At 41.8% G+C, this 20,118-nt stretch overlaps 1 protein-coding gene across 1 annotated transcript in view; it reads left to right on the forward strand.

The window, feature by feature from the left end:
- The window catches only part of LOC145408100 (receptor-type tyrosine-protein phosphatase F-like), a 131,699-nt gene that overhangs the window by 87,013 nt on the left and 24,568 nt on the right, over positions 1-20,118 (forward strand). The window contains exons 23-28 of the mRNA XM_080278908.1: positions 2,739-2,897; positions 11,480-11,567; positions 12,409-12,491; positions 13,461-13,604; positions 16,202-16,312; positions 19,483-19,612. Coding sequence (XP_080135034.1) covers positions 2,739-2,897; positions 11,480-11,567; positions 12,409-12,491; positions 13,461-13,604; positions 16,202-16,312; positions 19,483-19,612 — 715 coding nt within the window. The remainder of the gene's footprint in view (positions 1-2,738; positions 2,898-11,479; positions 11,568-12,408; positions 12,492-13,460; positions 13,605-16,201; positions 16,313-19,482; positions 19,613-20,118) is intronic.

A 20,118-nucleotide genomic window follows, 5' to 3' on the forward strand; every position in this document is an offset into this window, starting at 1 on the left:
ATTTGTGTTGATTAGGCTATTAAGACGGGCGTGAACCTCCAAGAATCACTGGGAGGGTCATGCTCCCCAAATATTGCATTACGGATAAGAGTCCATTTTACAACATATACTGCGATATCAAAGCCATATCTGTATTCCTTTCAATATTTGTGAGAATTTTTAATTGGCTTGGGGAATAACTTCCCTAAAAGTCATGGTTGAACAATTGTATATGGTGGAAAAACTTTCTCGGATCCTGTCGAACTCACATGGGAAGTTTTGTTCAAATCCATCAAATAGCCTAGGCGGAGTTAAAGCACACACACACACACACACACACACACACACACACACACAATCAGATGGTTTCAGTAAGAAAAAACACCCATTAAGTAGCACACATGCAGCAGTTGATTTGAACAAAGTATTCGTGGTAGTACTAAGATATATCCTGATCAACACATATGAAAGACAGTGACTAGATGTTGCTAACCAAAGTCTTCTCAGGCACTGAATCTCAGGTAAACAAATTTAGAACATTCTCAGTGGTGGCTCATAGAGCACAGTCCTTTCACCCTTACTTGTTAACCTTTTTCCTCACTATTAGCACTGTCCTATGCTGATGACCTAGCAGTAGATTACCTACACTCCAGTACTCAAAAATCAGCTGACCAGCTCCGACAGCACCAATAATCACAAGAGAACTGACTTAGACAAAGCAGAATAACTGCTGCACCACCTACAGTAATTCAACTGTCACTTTCTTTATTCCAAACAGAAATGAATCTCATGCATATCATCAAGTATTTCTCGTTAGGTAATCACTCCCATTGTAGAAGAAATTACTTCAAATATACATATGACCGTTTTTTCATAAAAGCCACGTTAGCGCAAATACATTCCGTGAAGTAGGTGCCTTGAAAACATTCACAGGCACTACCTAGGTATAGCAGACAAAATCAGTGAAAAACTCGACAAGCAGTTCCATGAAAGGGAAATGAATTGGGCCAGACCAAGCTAGACCTATACCTTAAGTCACACACATGGAAAACTTTAAAACGCAAATCTTCAACACACAAAACACAACTGTAAGAGTAACAAGATGTCCAAAGACCACAAAGAGCACTTGCAGCAGGAAACAAAAGTACTCCCAGTCAAGGATCACATGAACATAGGAATTACGAGAAAACAATTCATTACTCCAACACAGGATTCATCCCGCCTATGTAACTTTACGATGAAACCTTCCAGCTCGAAAAATCCAAGTTAAGTAAAATCGTCAGTGGATAAAAAACAACAAAATAAAATGATGTTCTCGGTTTTAAGAACCTTATTGATCAACTGGAGCAATTACTATGCTCACTACTAACATCATATTTATTTTGAAGATACAAGAACAACAAATTGAGGGAATATCATGCTTTCATACTCTGAGGATACAACAATCAAGTCGAGGCGTTATTATGCTCACATACTGACGCTGTGTTTATGGTAAAGTTAAAACAGCCATGTCGAGAAAATAATATGCTCACGTATTGAAACTGTGCTTATTGTGAAAAAAAAATGTCAAGTCGAAAACTTATGCTCACATAGCGACACTGTGCTTACTCTGACAATACAACAGTCAAGTCGAGGAATTATATACTGACATACTGACATTGTGCTAACAGTGAAGTTAAAACAGCCAGGCTGAGGAATTATTATGCTAACATATCAACATTGTATTTAGTGTGACGGTAAGATACAACAGTCTCGACCTGACATTGACACCATCAAGGATCAAACAGGATCAAAGTCTGACTAAAACTGTTGAATATGTACAAAAACAAAAAATTCAGTATATAAATAAAATTCTTCCGTTTGAGCAATTCACGTCACTGTAAAATTGTATGTGAGCATAACAATCGTATTATTATAACTGAGTATACGCAGATGCATCAGTTACCTTGAGCCTCGTTTATGGAACACTGCAATTGTTAACTATGACTTCGCTTGCATTACACTTGGAGTGAAGACAACAAAAATACAGGAACGTCAGACATATTTTATCATATCCTTCAGGTATTATCGACTAAAACTAGGCACCTGCACACATTTTGAAGTTCTCCTTTGTAACAACACTGCCCTAACTCTTTCCTTATATTACAGCCCACGTGTGAGCATAATATATGGTTTGCAGGAAGAATTAGACAGCCTTAACATGTTCTTACACTCCCCTCCTTGTCCATTATGTCACCCAAACCTCTTTTGCCTCATCATGTGCATAGGATTCCAGAGCTAGACTATTGAATTCTTACATTTAAGGCGAAGATAACCAGCCTCATTATCCTTTGAGTGGCATTATGTGAGCAATAAACCCCTGGCGCTCTTCGGATGTGCACCCTTATGGACTCCATCCGGCTGAAGTTTTAACCCCATAGACCACTAGGCGACTTGGTAATATATGGACTTAATTTGGGTCTAGAGCAGGAGAGTACGTATTATTTCCTGACTCATAATGGATCATACTTTTCCATGTCTTTATGTTAGAAAAAAGTCATGAAGATGATGTTGACGACGATAGATATAATTCTTTCCACAGCAGACTCCTTAGGCGGTGAATGATGAGGGAATGTATGAGGACCTTATAGAACTGAAGATGATGATGATGACCCCTGAGGCGGTGAATCATAAGGGAATGTATTTGACTCTTGCTGTACTGATGAAAATGATGATGATGATGATGATGATGATGGATACAATTATTCTTCCCACAGCAGAGTCCTGAAGCAGTGAGAGGAGAGCCAGTATATGAGAACGTTGTGATAAGGGATGAGGACGACATCTATGAAAACCTGACTCGCAGTGTGACTCAAGAGCAGTTGGAGGGATACTTGAACGTCATGATAGGATCGCAGGATGCTAGGCAAGAATTTACGGTAGGTGCTTTTACAATGTGTGTGTGTGTGTGTGTGTGTGTGTGTGTGTGTGTGTGTGTGTGTGTGTGTGTGTGTGTGGGTGTGTGTATTTATGATTGTCATCTATTTTTTACCGATCTGATCCAGGTTCGTAATATTCTGTCTTCAGTTGGCAGTGTATTATGCATTTCTTTATATTCATGAACCTCTTTGGTACCTATAACTTACCACCCTATTTCCTGTGATGGAATTTTTAATTTTGTTTCTGTTAAAATCAAAAATTTTCATTGAGCTTAGGAAAGTTGTGTTTGGACTGATTAGATATGAGCTTAGGAGAGTTCTGATCGGATTAATTAGATAAGGATGAAGACCTATCATAAGTAGAATAAAATCTTCTACCAGTGGCAACAATGAAAAAAAAATGTATCCACGGTCTGAAGCCGTCCAGTGGCAGCCAGAGCATAATGGAATCACGACTTTATTTAGGTTTGGAGAGACTTTTCGAAGAGGAAGTGTTAGATACACCTTTCTAACCCCTTCAGCATTAGGTGTTCTTTGTAACTTGAAGACAATACCCTGTTGGAAGTCGGAGTAAGATAAAAAACAACGTTACTGTCCTGTAGAAGTTTGCTTAGTATTCCACTGCTTCTGTTTCACTTCACTTTTTAGGCATCACTGTCACTTTCCTCCGAGTCGCATTTTGTCACTATGAATAATCTATGGAGAGGGAAACAAACCAAGCCTCTCTCAGCTTAGGAATGCTAACAACACAAGCTCGTCTCCTGCCTTGCTCTCCAGGACGCCACAAATCCACCCACCCATTGCAAAACCTTCCCACCTACTCACCCTACTAGCCCTCTCATTCAGCCTGAACACCCTTACCATCTCACAGACTCACCCTAACCACCCTGTCAACTCCAATCACCCCATTCATCCTACCAACCACACCCACCAACCCATTCACCCCAGCCACCTTGCCAACCCCACCCATGCTATGCACCCTGACAACCTCACCGACGCCGCCCATCTCTCTTGTCCACCCATTCCTGCCACCCACCAACTCATCTCAGTCATCCGTCAACCACCCTACCCACCCACCTACCCAGTCTGTGATTACAAAGAAGTTTAGTGTCTGAAGCTATGGTGCCTTTGAGCCTTATTTCTCGAACACGCTTACGATCACTTGCCTTACGTCATCTAAGATTCGTTTTTGCAGGAAAGAAGGAAAAGTGTAAAATTTTCCGAGTCTACTGTCCTGGCACGAAAGCACAAGTTACGCGTGGAAAACTGTCATGAACTGTTTATTTATTTACTTTAAAGGGACAAAGAAGGGAAAATGCCGAAGCCTCCCTTGCCTCTTAATCTTCCTGTAATTTAGAATCTGTTAGATGTAGTAGTTTTAGCCCCAAATTCATCCGAAATTTGAACGCAGAGGACTGCAGGCTGAAATTGCCCGTCTCCTACAGTCCGACATTCTCCTTCAGGTGGATACGGAGGGCGCTCTTGGATTTTTCTATAACTGAGCATTAGAGTCACACGGTTATATCTGTGGCACCACATGAAGGCATCCCTTTCCAACACCAGAATCTGAGCTATAAAGAAGATGATCACAGATTTGTTTGTAAATCCTGGCCTTTCACGCCCGATTCCGTACTTATTTGGGGTTGCTCATTAGGGGTTGGCTGTGGTGATGACGTACGGTATTGTGTTGTTTACCACGGGCTGGCTATGATGACTGACGCACTGGTTTGTTCGTCAGAGGTTGGCGTGATAAACGAAACATACACAGGCTATAGTGTCCTTTATTCTTGGCGGTATATTAGATTTCCTCTGCTATTTATCTTGCATATGATTTCTTTTTATCATCTTTTACCGTACTGTGGCAACCATTGTCGATAACAAGAAATACATAAAAAGAATAAAATAAAATATCTGTATAATACACACAATGAGAAAGGGGTGCTAGCAAAGAGGGATACTTTGCTGCCAAGCGTAGGGCTAGAAAAGAGGTATACAGGGGAAAATTTTTCTCATACACTTCTACTGGATACTCTAAATAACGTTGAAAGGAAGAATATGATATTTAAAGGCAAATCAGATGAAGAGGGAAAACAAAGATATTACTGGTGAGCAGTGTTTGAAGAATGATGAAGGAAAGGTAGTGGTGAACAATGTGGATATTAAAGACGCCTGGGGATAGCATTGTGTTGGCGAATCAGGAGTTTGACTGGAACACGAAAGGTTTGAAGTTAGCGGTTCCAGTGTTTGGTCCGTGGCCTATGATCGACGCTGCTACTGTCAGCAGGGCAATATGCGGGATGCAATTAGGGAAGGCGGCAGATGAGTCTGGGTAGACTGCAGAAATGCTGAAGGTCTCAGGAGATATGGGAGTGGGGTTAGTTACTGATTTGATTAATACCATTATATACGAGTATGGGTGTGTTTCCCAGACAACTACTGAGGAGTGTGAGTGTAAATGTGTGCAAGGGGAAGGGTGATGCCCTGGAAAAGGGAAATTATAAAGGCATAAAACTTTTGGACCAGAAATGAAGGTACTGAACACAGTTCTAGAATGTATGATTAGAGAAAGGGTGAATATTATTGAGATGCACTTTGGGTTTATGTCAGGCAAACGGACCATTGATGCCATATTCATTGTTGGACAGCTTCAGGAAAATTAGATTGAATGGAGAATTGAGTGATGAGTCTTTAGCGAATATTGAGGTGCATCAAGGGTCGGTCTTGAGCCCCTTATTGTTTATCATGGTGTTTGTGTTGGCATAATATGTCATGACACAATACTATATGTAACTACGGTATGTAACTATATAGCTATATATAACAATATGTAAAACAGGTAGTTATGTCTGAAGTTCTCCTGGAAGAGACAACTACACATCCTCTAGCCTAGACCACTCAAGAATGCCAAACACCTCTGATCATGTGCCGGAAACATGACACACACACACACACACACACACACACACACACACACACACACACACACACACACACACACACACACACACACACACACACACACACACACACACACACACACACACACACACACACACACACACACACACACACACACACACACACACACACACACACACACACACACACACACACACACACACACACACACACACACACACACACACACACACACACACACACACACACACACACACACACACACACACACACACACACACACACACACACACACACACACACACACACACACACACACACACACACACACACACACACACACACACACACACACACACACACACACACACACACACACACACACACACACACACACACACACACACACACACACACACACACACACACACACACACACACACACACACACACACACACACACACACACACACACACACACACACACACACACACACACACACACACACACACACACACACACACACACACACACACACACACACACACACACACACACACACACACACACACACACACACACACACACACACACACACACACACACACACACACACACACACACACACACACACACACACACACACACACACACACACACACACACACACACACACACACACACACACACTCTCTTACTTTAGCCGGAAGCCAGGGGAAGATATAAGTCCAATATCACATGTAGGAAGGCGAGTTGGGAAGGAGTGAGGAGAGAGAACCACAGAGAGGAGAGAGACGGCCAGAGGAGAAGGAGAGAGATCCCCTGAGAAGAATAGCAAGTAGGAAAGTGAGAGTAAAGTAGGAGGACCACAGCTAGCAAAAACTGCTATTAACCAAACACGGGTCACGCCAAGCTCTTAACTTTTATTCAAGTAACTGTCTCACAATAATTTCCATCGACCCCAATCTGCCTATTTCATCATCCCACTTAAAGTACGAAGAGGATAACGGAACAGAGAAGTCCTACACTGACATCTCCTACAACGCCTCACCATTACTCTTTCCTGGTGCCACTCCCATCGACGATACAAGATAACCTTCTCTATCTAATTACACCCCTCGGCTACGTCTATTAACATTTGAAGCCCTCTCACATAACTTCAAAAATGGACTCCCGTGAAAGATGTTGTATGCTGATGATTTGGTATTGACTGTAGAGAATGAAAGGGAGGAGGAAGAACAATTTCGGAAATGGAGAGATGGTATGGGGAACAAGAGAAATGCTGATAAAACAAAAATGACGATTTCTAGGGCTGGTGGCGGTACTGTCAGAGAAGATGAACAGTGGCCATGTGCGGTTTGCCACAGGGGCGTGCATAGTAATTCCATCTTGTGCAGTGTTTGTGATAAGTAGTTGCATAAGAGATGTAGTGATGCTGAAAGTAGATTGCAAGATTATCCTGATTTCATGTGTGCGATGTGTTGGGGAGATCATGTGGAGATTGTCAGGCATGAAAGGATTGATTTTGCTGGTGCTTCTGTCGAGCATGTGGAAGAGTTTTGTTACTTGGGAGACATGTAATGTGCTGGAGGTGGCGCTGAAACTTGCCCTGTGGCTAGAATGACGAGTGGTTGGAAGACGTTCAGGGAGCTGTAGCCTCTCCAGACATTGAGAGGACTCTCCCTCCGTGATAAAGGATCTTTGTATGCGACATGTGTCAGGAGTGTAATGCTATATGGCAGTGATACCTGTGCAGTAAAGGAAGAGGAAATTCGTGGGCTCAAGCGTAAAGAAATTAAAAAGAACAGTCCAGTGTGTCAGTGAATGCGAGCACTGTGGGGGCTTATAGTGGAGGAGTTGAGAGGAGGGATGGGATTCGAGTGTATTAGTGTTGCAATGAGGGATAGATTTAGATGGTTTGGGCGTGTGGAGAGGATAGAGGATGACAACTTAGGGGATGGCAACCCGGTTTAGAAAGTGAACAGTATGATCGCTGGGGTAGGGTTGTGAGAGGCAGACCGGAAAAGACCTGGGACGAGGTCATAGAGCGTCACCTAAGGGATAAGAGGCTGCCAGAGACAGATCAGCATTAAAAACCACCATTAGCTGACCAAGCCCGACTCATACAAGCATGTTGAATCCTTTATAAACGAAACGAAACAAAATGAAACGAATAAAACTTTGGAAATGGTCATATAAGATTTGTTTTGCCACCCATGCCCTAACACATCATTCACCCCCACCCTTCCTTCTTCATATTCATCCTCCCTGCTCACTTACAAGTGTCAGTTCCAAATGACGTATCCTTGCCAACATTGCTGATTTAACATGGAATTTATGTTCCTTGTAAAATCATTAACAGTCTTAGGCCACAATGACTCACTCTCAGCTGAATGATGTCGTCTGGCAATTACTGTAAGGAGAGTCCTAATGGCATTGGGAGGACTGAGTCATTATAGGCCTAATGGTACTGAAATGAGTGAGTCATGAGAGAGCTAATGGTATTAAGAGGACAGAGTCAAGAAAGAGCTATTAGTACTAGTATTAACACAATCAGTAAGGACTGTGTCACGTGAGAGCTATCAGCACTAGTATTAACACTATCAGAGAGAATTACTCACGAAAAGACTGTCAGAGAGAACTGACTCACGAGATGGCTATCAGAGAGAACGGACTCACGAGAGGGCTATCAGAGAGAACTGACTGACGAAAGGGTTATCAGAGAGAAGTGACTCACGAAAGGGCTACCAGATAGAACTGACTCACTAGAGGGCTATCAGATAGAACTGACTCACTAGAGGGCCCCTTAAACATGGGGCGTCACTTTTGTGATGCTCGGGAGCAAGGGATCATACCGTGAGGCGCCACTTTTGTGATTCTGTGTTATTTTGAATTCGCCCGGGCTTCCAAGTGGTGGCTTGTATCATCTATCAGTGTCCAGCTATACTCAGTTCTGCTAATGGCATCTGTACTCCCATCCACTGTTGACAATTTAGCCATTTTTCCCTTGTCCTTGACTCCTCTCCTTACCTCCCCTCCATTACCCTCTCCTCCCACCTGCCCAGCTGCACTGCGCTACACAAATTCTGGACGGATTTTTCCAATCATTTTATCCATTGACATGTGCCCTATGCTCTATTCTTATACATAATAATATATAAAAGAAAGAGAAAAGGTAACTGATATTTCCACACACCTGGAATGGGCTAATTATCACCTGGCAACACACCACGTGCACTTTTTCACTAATTTTCCCTGTTTATTTAAACTTGAAATATGCCGTATGACCTGTTCTCATAATAAAAATATATATAAGAAAGGAAGGGAGAAGCCTAAGTGATATTTACATTCACCTGGAACAACCTAATTTATTATGTATTGTCTAGATTTCCTGCCAATCATTTCATGGTGTATAAATTAGCAGCTGTCACCACGCTGACATTGGCAACCCTTCACTGCCCCTAGGCCACAGCATTCTGTTTACTGTCGTCTTTCAAGCTGAAACTACGTCGGATTCGCTCCTGTCCAATTCTGTCGCTTTTTAGCCCCATGCAAAGGACCCTGTGACCTCTACCCCTACTAAACCTCGTATGGGAAGGGGTAAAGGACTAAGTGACTGCTGTGGAACGTGATCTGGCTAATATCAGTGATAATGATGGACAGTGACTACGATCTTTCTGGTGACTCTAAAACAGTGCAAGTGGAAATGTAAATAATGTGTAAACAGCAAGTGAAAGCAATGGATGTAAATATGTTTGAACAGTGGATAATAGTTTTATAAGTTACTGCAAGTGACAGTGCATAACATAGTGTAAATAAAATAGAATGTAAATATTGAAAATACATTATGTAGTTTACTGAACGAGAAAATGAATGCCTGGAGCGAAAATATACTGCCATTAGTGAAGGAAACTTATGGATAAATACTGTAGATATATATATAAGTGTAATAAAGTAATAGGAATATAAAGTGTGAGTGTGTTTATGAATAATAAATGACAGAAAACCAGCGGGGAATGATCACGGGTGGGAAGCTCGTACACGCTCGTAATTTACATTGCTTTCACAGTGTTTTTTTTTTTTTTTGAGTATGGATTCCAAACTACTTGAAAATCATAGAATAGTGTTTCTAGTGATAATATCAGGCTGTGGTAATCATATTACGGGGTGTCGAGAAGTGTGAAGTGGAGACTTCGTTACCCAATTTCCGAAGTCTCCACAAGTCCTTACAGTTGTCGATGAAGGCTCAACAAACATCCCAGGAGAAAGCTGAAGGTATGTGCCATATGCATATTTAATTATAATATTCTAGGACTAATAACTGATTTTTGGCAAATATTTTTAAAAAGTCAGTCGGCGCGCGAATATCCCCGCAGGACACTCAAAGAGCGGCTCCAACATCCCCACGGTGTAGGGGCGAGAGGTCTATCAGATAGAACTGACTCACTAGAGGGCTGTCAGAGAGGACTGACCCACTAGACGGCTATCAGAGAGGACTGAGTCGTGAGAGGGCTATCAGAGAGTACTCATCTCAAAAGAGGGCTATCAGAGAGGACTTAATCATGATAGGGCTATCAGAGAGGACTGACTTACGGACGGACTGATCATGAGAGGGCTATCCGAGACGACTGACTCATGAGAAGCCTATCCGAGACGACTGACTCATGAGAGGGCTATCAGAGAGGACTGAGTCATGAGAGGGCTATCAGAGAGGACTGATTCAAAAGAGGGCTATCAGAGAACACTTACTCATGAGAAGGCTATCAGTGAGGACTGACTCATGAGAGGGCTGTCAATGGGGACTGACTCATGAGAGGGCTATCAGTGAGGACTGACTCATGAGAGGGCTATCAGTGAGGACTGACTCATGAGAGGGCTATCAGTGGGGACTGACTCATGAGAGGGCTATCAGTGGGGACTGACTCATGAGAGGGCTATCAGTGAGGACTGACTCATGAGAGGGCTATCAGTGGAGACTGACTCATGAGAGGGCTATCAGCGAGGAATGACTCATGAGAAGGCTATCAGTGGGGACTGACTCATGAGAGGGCTATCAGCGAGGACTGACTCATGAGAGGGCTATCAGTGGGGACTGACTCATGAGAGGGCTATCATTGAGGACTGACTCACGAGAGGGCTATCATTGGAGACTGGCTCATGAGAGGGCTATCATTGGAGACTGGCTCATGAGAGGGCTATCGGTGGGGACTGACTCATGAGAGGGTATTGGTACTTGTATTAACGTTATCAGGTTCGTGTATGCACCTTCAACTGAAGAAAGTCGTCTAACATTAACTGAAACAGAGATTTGAGTTAGGGGATCATGAAATAGTAAAATATCCTATCCATAAAACTCTCACGCTGCTATGACTCATTGTCAGCTACATGAAGTCACCTGACACCAGATGGCATAAATACTTGAGTTGTACCGACCACGAGAGGGTAAACCCTCTTAATCATGTGACAAAATTTATCAGTTTATTCTTGAAACCTGGAGACAGCTTTATGGAGGCCTCTCATGATGAAGGGGTCAGATACGGCTAGATCTAACTTCTCTATTTTGAAAAGTCTCCCCTAACCTGAACAGAATCATTTGGAAATGAGATTTACTATGAATGACGTGATAGTACTGAGCGGTTAATAGTCTTTCCACTACCAACAGTCTGTGGATGCCAACGTGGGGGAGTCCATGTCTGATGGAGAACAACCTTACAACAAAAAGAAGAATCGCTACCGCAACAACTTGCCCTGTAAGTAGATTTTTTTTTTTTTTTTTTTTGCCCTTTTATACAGTAGGCTAAGAGGATGGTTTATGGTCTTTAATCAAAGAGAAAGTTTGCGTAGATTATGTAGTACGCCTTTCAGTAATTTTATCAGCTCGTTTATCATACCCTGTACATGTCTTCATCGTTGCAATTAAAGTAAGTCGTTAGGGTATAATACGACTAATTTGCGTTACTCTTCTGAATCATAGTGTCTTGAATGGTACAGTATTTCTAATATATTGTCAAGTACTGGATTTTTGCTGATGTATTTTTATCCACTTGTTTCCACTTTCTATAAAGCACTTCATTATCAGACTCAATCCTTTCCCTTGGAGTTATGATGAAAGTACAGTGAGGATCAACGATCCTTCTTACTCCACAGATCACAGCAAATAATACCAATACATTGCCTGCTACCTTATCTAGCTCTCCCTTTTTTATTTTTACTTGCATCTTCTCTTATAACATAAGTGAAAATACTTAGAAGCGAAGTGTATGAATGAGTAGTATAATAAGATAAGAGATGGTAACTGAAAATCTGTAGTGTGACAAAGATTCAAAGACAAGTGGAAGAAAGCAGTCTAGTCATGGCGGAATTAGTTATACTTGACTAACAATGCGACCTCAGTCATACCTGACTGACTCAGTAACAACCTTAGTCACATTTGACATACTCAGTAACAGCAGTCACATCCGATGCATTGTAACACCCTTACATCCAAAATCACTCTCAGTAACATTCATAATCACACCTGACTGACGCAGTAATACCCTAGTCACACCTACTGCCACAGTATCAATCACGTCTTCCCCCCCCCCCCCACAGACAACTCCACAAGGGTGAAACTGTCCGTAACTTCCCCTGATGCCCCGCTCGGTTCTGACTACATCAATGCCAACCATGTCTACGTGAGTATGCCAAACACCTTTGACTGTTCACTGTCATTCCCAGCTAATTTAGTCTTTCTTACGTGACTCGTTATATTTTGGTTGGAATTGGAAATATTCTGTCGTAAAACTGTCCAGTTATGTGTGTAAATTGTCCAGTTTTATGTGTCAGGGGAAATATTGGAATAAGATCCCCCCACTTCGGTTGGCGACGTTCTGGGTATAACGTGTCCGAATGACGCCTGGATCACGTGTGGCACTGGAAAGCGAAATGACCAGAAAGTGGCCTAAAGAAAAGGGAATTCTTATCCAGATGTTACCTCATAAACGTGATCAGACAGTCTGGGTCAGAATATGTCCGAGTCTGACCTCAGTGTGACGAGGCCTTCCTTTAGCCCGGTCAGACAGAAGGCAGTTTTAGTGGCTGATAATTTTCGGGCAATTATAATGTTTGGAAGAATGGGGTTCTTTTAAATCTGCAACGCATTAAAATGCATGATGATTTTAAAACAGTATGGCTATTTGTAACGCATATGAACATTAACCAGACTTTATCTTTGTGTGAGGGTTATGGCAGAATGCTTAAGTACCGTACAGTACATTTCAGCTGAGAGCATTAAGGATGCCAAAAGATCATGTGGTTGCAGCATGAATGAAATACTTGAGGTACAGTTGGTTAATGTGAGCCTACTATTCCACTGCATCTTTTTCACACTGAAGGATGTCATTCATATTCCTCTCTGACGTTCATATAAAAGGAAGTCGTCTGTTTGTCAAGAAACACACCGAGCCCCTCTCTTCTTAATAATATTTGCCATCAGAGGAAAGTGAGAAGTAGAACAGGTCTAACATGAGGGGATCTTTTGTCCTGAGTGTACATCATGGTTACAAGTCCTAAGGAAGCTTATAACTCGTCTGGCGGTGGTATGAGGAAAACATTTAAACCCCACACTTGTAGAGATTTAATGCATGTGTGTGTGTGCTTGTCAGGGTTTTGGTGGAGTGCTGCAGTATATAGCAGCGCAGGGCCCCAAGGACACCAACGTACCCACCATCGGGGACTTCTGGCGCATGGTGATGGAGCAGCGTGTCACAGCCATCATTATGGTGGCCAACTTCGTCGAAGGAGGCAAGGTTTGTGGCAGTGTTTGCTGATTTCAGTGATGTGAACAGTTCACTGGGAAAAACTGCACACACAAACACACACACACACACACACACACACACACACACACACACATTTACTCGTACCTTAGCCCCAAGGGGAGAAGGGACAGATCCACGCTATACCACACCGCACGAGGGTCAAGAGAGCAGAGCAATCAGCATCATTCGCAGAAGGGCCCAACAGCTGAGCTGATTTACCCTTCCACATCATAATGGACCCATCCCCTTACTAGCACCTGACTTGATCAGCTGATCAGACCAATTGGCGGAGGATATGCCCTTGGGTCAGCGTCACCATTTATTCATTCACAGTTTCTCTCCAGTCATCCCTATCATGTGCAGCCACTCTTCTTTGCTCTACAGACATCCCTCTGGCATCTAACGCTCTCTTCACCCTGTCCATGCATCCTATTGCTGGTTGTCCTCTCAACCTTATACCATTTCACCGATCGCTCTTCATCCATTCTCTTCATATGCCGAAAACATCGCAACACTCTTTGTTCAACTCGTCCAGCCATCTCCCACATAACTTCAGTTCTCCTTCGCACTTCAACATTTCTTACACGATCCGTACGTGTCACTCGCCACATACGCCACAGACATCTCATTACCTCATAACAGTCAAACATTTCTTCTCTGCAACATCCACATTCGATGTTTCAGCCTCATATAATGAAATCGGTACCACTAGACACGCATACAGCTTTCTCTTTACGTCCATTCTAAGCGAACGACAGCTAAACACCTTTTTCATTCCTCCCAGCACATTTCCTTCTTCATTCATTCTAAACTTCACTTCTATATCTATTCTTCCATCCACAGCAACATGTAACCCTAAATACTTAAAACATCCCACCTCCTCAGGCAGCCCACCATTCAAAACTATAATCATCCTCCTACCATCTACCAACTTCTTACAATTCGTCGCTTTTTTTTTTCTCATTTACCCTCAATTTCCTCCTTTCACACACCCTTCCAAACTCCTCTACCAACTGTCTCGATCTCTCCTCCGAATCAGCCACCAGCGCAGTATCATCTGCAAACAGCAGCTGATTCACATTCCACTCTACCATCAGCATTCACCAGACTTAAACCTAACACTCTCTCATTCACCTTCCTTATAACGCCATCCATATAAATATTAAACAACCAAGGTGACATCACACATCCCTGCAGCAGCCTCACTCTCTTGGGAAACAAATCACTCACAGTATTTCCCACTCTTACACATGCTGTACGATTTACATAAAATTCTCACCACTGGGACTGTCTGTCTCCCAGTTTCTGTATCTTATTCACTGGCCCGGGATTTTCAAGGTCTCTGAACGTTCCTCATCTCATTTTCAGGTAGGAAATGAGATCGGGGTAAAAAAATAATATAATCTTGTGTTTTCCACCTTGTAGTACTTTTATCATTTGGTAAGCTAACTCGAACACTATAACTTTATCAGTCTTCTCATTTTCACGTAAAAATGCAACGGTGCTGAATTATGGGAATCACAGCCTTTACTGGCACATAAAATACTTATGTATCTCAGCCTCCTCGAATGATGTGATTAAAAAAAAAAAAAAAATTAATGCAGACATTTTATTTTTATTTTTCTTTCAGTCCCAGACTTCCCTTAGAATGAGATCAACACTTAAATTTACAACCAAGTCCCTAATTTTCCTATTGTTTAAGTAGGGAAATGGGGGGAATCTCAGGTTCTTTCCTCTAACCATGTTCTTGTTGGCTAAAGAAGCTCCCAGCACCTGCTTCTAAATGATTTCTTATGCTTTTTAGAACTCACTGTCCTTTTTTGTGCTGTTTAAATCATTGTACTATCGCCATACTCTGCATAGATAGGGAATAAAAGGATATTGATAAACAATATCCTAGAATAAATAGGTAAGGAAGAGGCGCTAAAAACTTTCCATAGCCGATGAAACTACGAGTAAACGTGTGTAGACAAGAAAAACATCCAAATATTTTCTCTCTGCGACACCCAAATATAATTCTCCTCTTCCACTCCGTCGGACGATTTCTTGTGTATTAAATGGACTGCTTAGTCAACGTTGTCAGTGTCTGTCCTGCATCACTTATTCAATTCCCACTTCCAATGCCACGCCCACGCTTACACCAGGAGACTGAGCCACCCCTGCAACAAATTAAATACTGTTAGTTAGGTTTCTTGTGGAGAGCAATTTGCGTGCTATCCTGTGTACAGCCGAGGTCCTTCTGTTATTTCTGGGTGTGAACGAGCTGCTGTAAAAAGGACTGTTAAGGGCCTGTTCCTAAGAAACGAACCCAAGACCTCTTGACTGAGGCCCAAATGAGCATCTGACCACACCATCAACACTTCCAGTTACTTGTGTAACTATATGGGTATAGTAAAACTCTGCTCTAGTAAGTTAGAATCCCGAATGTGTGACTGAAGGATTTTCATATATTCAGTGACGTAATGGGGTGCAGACTGGTCTCATGTCCTTAAATGTAATGACCCACACCAACAATAGGGTATATGAGGTATACTGTATAATGTGGGAATGTCTGGTACAGTTATTTTCTTTATCAATGTTTGTAGGTCAAAGTTGGCGAGTACCTACGTATGGGTGAGAGCTTGGTGGTGGACGATTACACTGTTGAGGTGGTGAAGACGGACTACGGATCTCACTACAACATCTCACTTGTCCAGGTAAACTGAACCCCTTCTCTACAGCGATGTATTTACTAGTTATATTCTCTCGATCTCCAGACGATCTGAAGCATCCTAGAAAAGGTCTCTTGTACAGAAGGGGTTAATGAAGGCTGTATCTAACCTCTGTTTGAAAAGTTTCTCCTTGACTGAACGAAAGTGTCTGAAGGCAACAAGAAGGTGAAAATGTGTCACCGGAATGAAGAGGGTTAACCCCTTCAGAGACTTCGAATTCTCCTTGTGAAGACCTACAAACTTGAGGGATTATCTACAGGCCATAATTCTCCCCTTCATTACAAGAAATCCTTCCTAAAGAGAATCGTCTGCTAGGAGCTAGAGTAAACTGATAACGAAGTCCACGGTTTTGAGAGGATTATTCAGCGAGAATGGGTTTTGTATGAAGTACATGCTGACGTCTGGCTATTCTACTGTGATCGAAGGGAGGCTGTTTGTACTGGAAATCAATATCATATACAGAATAGCCTTCATTTCCCTATTCCACACACTAGGCCTCTTCCTGGTCTGAATCAAATCGCCTCACTCACTGATAATGGGACGATGTAAGAATTCATTGAACTGCGCAGTACAAAAAGGTTTTAAGTCTTCAAACTTGATGACTTTTTTTTATGCTAATAGCAGATGATTTTATTCAGCTTTAAAGGGAAGATTTCCTATAGTGGAGGGTTTAACGAAGCCAAATGGTCTGTGGTTCCAGCTCGTGAAGTCTCCCCGATATGAATCATATCGTCTGGAATCAGCAAACATGGACCAATAAAGGTTTCTTAGTACTTGACGGAGAGATTTAAATATGGCTGGGAAAGTACTGCTTTGTATATATGATCCATTAACTGTATTACTCTTGTATATACTGAGTTAATGCATGTGTCCTTATATATTTATATAGGTAGATAGATAGACAGATAGATATGGTACATAGATAAATAAATAGATAGATAGATAGATTGTTATAGATATACATATTGATATATAAATAGATAGATGTAGCTATAAATGTACGTATATATGTAAAATATTTACCAGTAGAATTCATGTTTGGGTTGGAAGGTTTGTGACAAATATATGACGAATAATTTTACCTCCTTACCGCATGGTTTCTGGTGAGATGTAAATTTTGTGCCATCTTATTCAGTATATTCGGTGGAGTCCTACATACCTGTATCCGTAGGGGGTCACATGGTCCACACACTCTGATACGGTATCTCGTGTACCTGTAAGGTGTTCTCCTATCTGAGAACTGAGGACACACCAGGAAGCAAAGGAATCCTGTCCCTTGTAATGCAATAGTTATTTTGCTTCACAAGAAATGCAACTCAAAAGGTCATTTATGACATTTATAATATCGACCTATGAACTTATTATCAGTTATCTACAAACTCTTCATTAATGTCCTTACAAACAGATTAACAAATATGGAAGAAAACCAGCCTCGTAAGCAGGCAGAATTCCGAATAGGTAATTGATTGCTCACCATGTACACACAATGAATCAGCTATTTGAGAAAGCTGTAAGATAGGTATCGTCAATTACGAAAAGGCGTTCAACTCAGTGAACCACATAGCAATTATAATTCTTTGCGGGTACAAGGAGTAATATAGAACTACTTGAAAACATGCACAAATAGGAAATTGCTACATTGAAGTTACCTAAATACTCAGAAAAAATAAGACTGGGAAAGGTATGTGTCAGGGAGATGCAGTTTCATCAAAATTGTAAAGAACATGCCTTGAAAATACTTTCAGAAAGCTGGAAAAGGAGAACAAAGGAGTATACATTGGTGGAGAAAGCTTAAACCATTTAAGATTTGCAGATGACATTGTCCTAATCTCACAAACAGCAGAGACATTGCAGGAAATGGTAAATTACCTAAACAGTGAAAGTCTCAAAGTAAAGCTAAAGATGGCCCGAAGTAAAACTGATGTTTAATCCAAAGTCAACAGTCATCAAAATAAATGAAATTCTTGAAGTTGAGGACAGTTACGAGTACTTGGGGCAAATACTAAAACTGACGAAAGACCATGAAAACGAAATAAAAAGATGCATTACAACTGGATGGAAAGATTTTGGTAAACATGGACACATCATGCAAAGTAGTTTGCCAGTATGTATGACACGACAAGTATATAAAGAATGTATAATCTCAGCTGTGAAATACGGATGTGAGACCTGAAAACTAACAAAATCAATGGAAAACAAACTAATTAGTTCTCAAAGGGCAGTGGAATGGTCAGTGTTGGGAATTTCTTTGACAGGCAGGAAGGGATCAATTTGGGTGGGAGAGCAGACTAAAGTCAGGCACTTTAGAGAAGTTACAAAAGAACAGAAATGGAAGTGGGCAGGTCAGGTAGCATGAATAAGGGATAACTAATGGGGCCAGAGGCTGACTCACTGGACTCCTGGAGGTTGCAGGCGTAGCAGAGAAAGCCAGACAGGAAGTTAAGAGACTAGATAGAGAAGTCTTCAGGAGAAACATGGCAGAGATTGGCTCAGTCATGGAATTCTTGGAGAAGGTTGGGGGAGGTCTTTGTTCAATAATGGACCTGCAGTAGTTGATGATTGATGATGATGGCGACGATGATGCTAAACAGATCGATGGAAAGAGAGCTAGATAGTTATGCTGATATAGACAGATGGACATATATAAATAGATAGATAGATTGATTGATATATAAATATAGAATGACTGATTGATAGATTGATAGATAGACGTACAGACAGATAGATATAGATGCATGATCAGGCTACTCTCCAGGTCTTAGAAAGTATGATGTCGCGGTTTTGAACAACTTGTAGGAAAAAGCACGGTGATGGGATGCAGTAACGAGGGAACATAAAAGTTGCGGATTAAAATAGAGTAAAATGTTTTAAATGATTATGGTTGTGCAAAACATAGTAGCAGTTAGCACTTTGGATCTGATGTAAGATATAAAGTGACAAAAGAGATGCAGTTGTTTGAAGTTTGTGGAAGGAATGATAGTTGTGTGCTCAGGCAAAAAACGAACATGTATAAAGGTATATGATGCTAACTGTGCTGTATGGTTGGACGAGGGGTATAATCCGCAAGTGCTAGGGGCCAAGTGCTAAGGCCCAAGTGCTGGAACTTAAAAAATCGAGCCCTTTCATACAACAAAGTTACTTGTGTCTGTGTACAGGTCACGAGGGGCGAGTTTATGCACTCCCTGACCCACTACCAATACATTGCCTGGCCAGACCACGGGGTGCCAGATGAGGCACACACAATGGCTGCCATGCTGCGTCACGTCATCAGTGCTCACGAGGAAGGTAAGTAAAGAAAGTTGTAGAGAAACGACGAAAATTAGATTGGTGAATTATATAGAATATGCAGGCGAATACAAAAGGTAAAAATATGTTGCAACCATTGTGATTCACATCTTGATACACACTTCGCCCATTCATTTCTGATTGAGGCCATGATTAGCTTTCCTTTCTTTGGAGAACCAACCATTTTCACTGTTCCTGCTTTCTGTCTATGAACATACTTTCCCCCATGGAACTATGTTCCCTATATTCCCCCATGAGGCTCCTATCAAGTGATGTCACTAGTTGTCTTGGCCATGACAGGGCTTGTGGGTGGGTGGGTGGGTGGGTGGGTGGGTGTGAGGTTTAATGTGGGTTGGGGGGGAGGGTTCAGTTTCTATATGGAGAGAGAGAGAGAGAGAGAGAGAGAGAGAGAGAGAGAGAGAGAGAGAGAGAGAGAGAGAGAGAGAGTATAAAAGACTGTAATACTGATCAGGCTGAAAGAACCACCAGTGATACCAAATGTGCAA

Source organism: Coenobita brevimanus, chromosome 75 (genome assembly GCF_032717465.1).
Source record: "Coenobita brevimanus isolate Jiangsu-jjx chromosome 75, ASM3271746v2, whole genome shotgun sequence".
In the NCBI taxonomy this organism is placed as follows: Eukaryota; Metazoa; Arthropoda; class Malacostraca; order Decapoda; family Coenobitidae; genus Coenobita; species Coenobita brevimanus.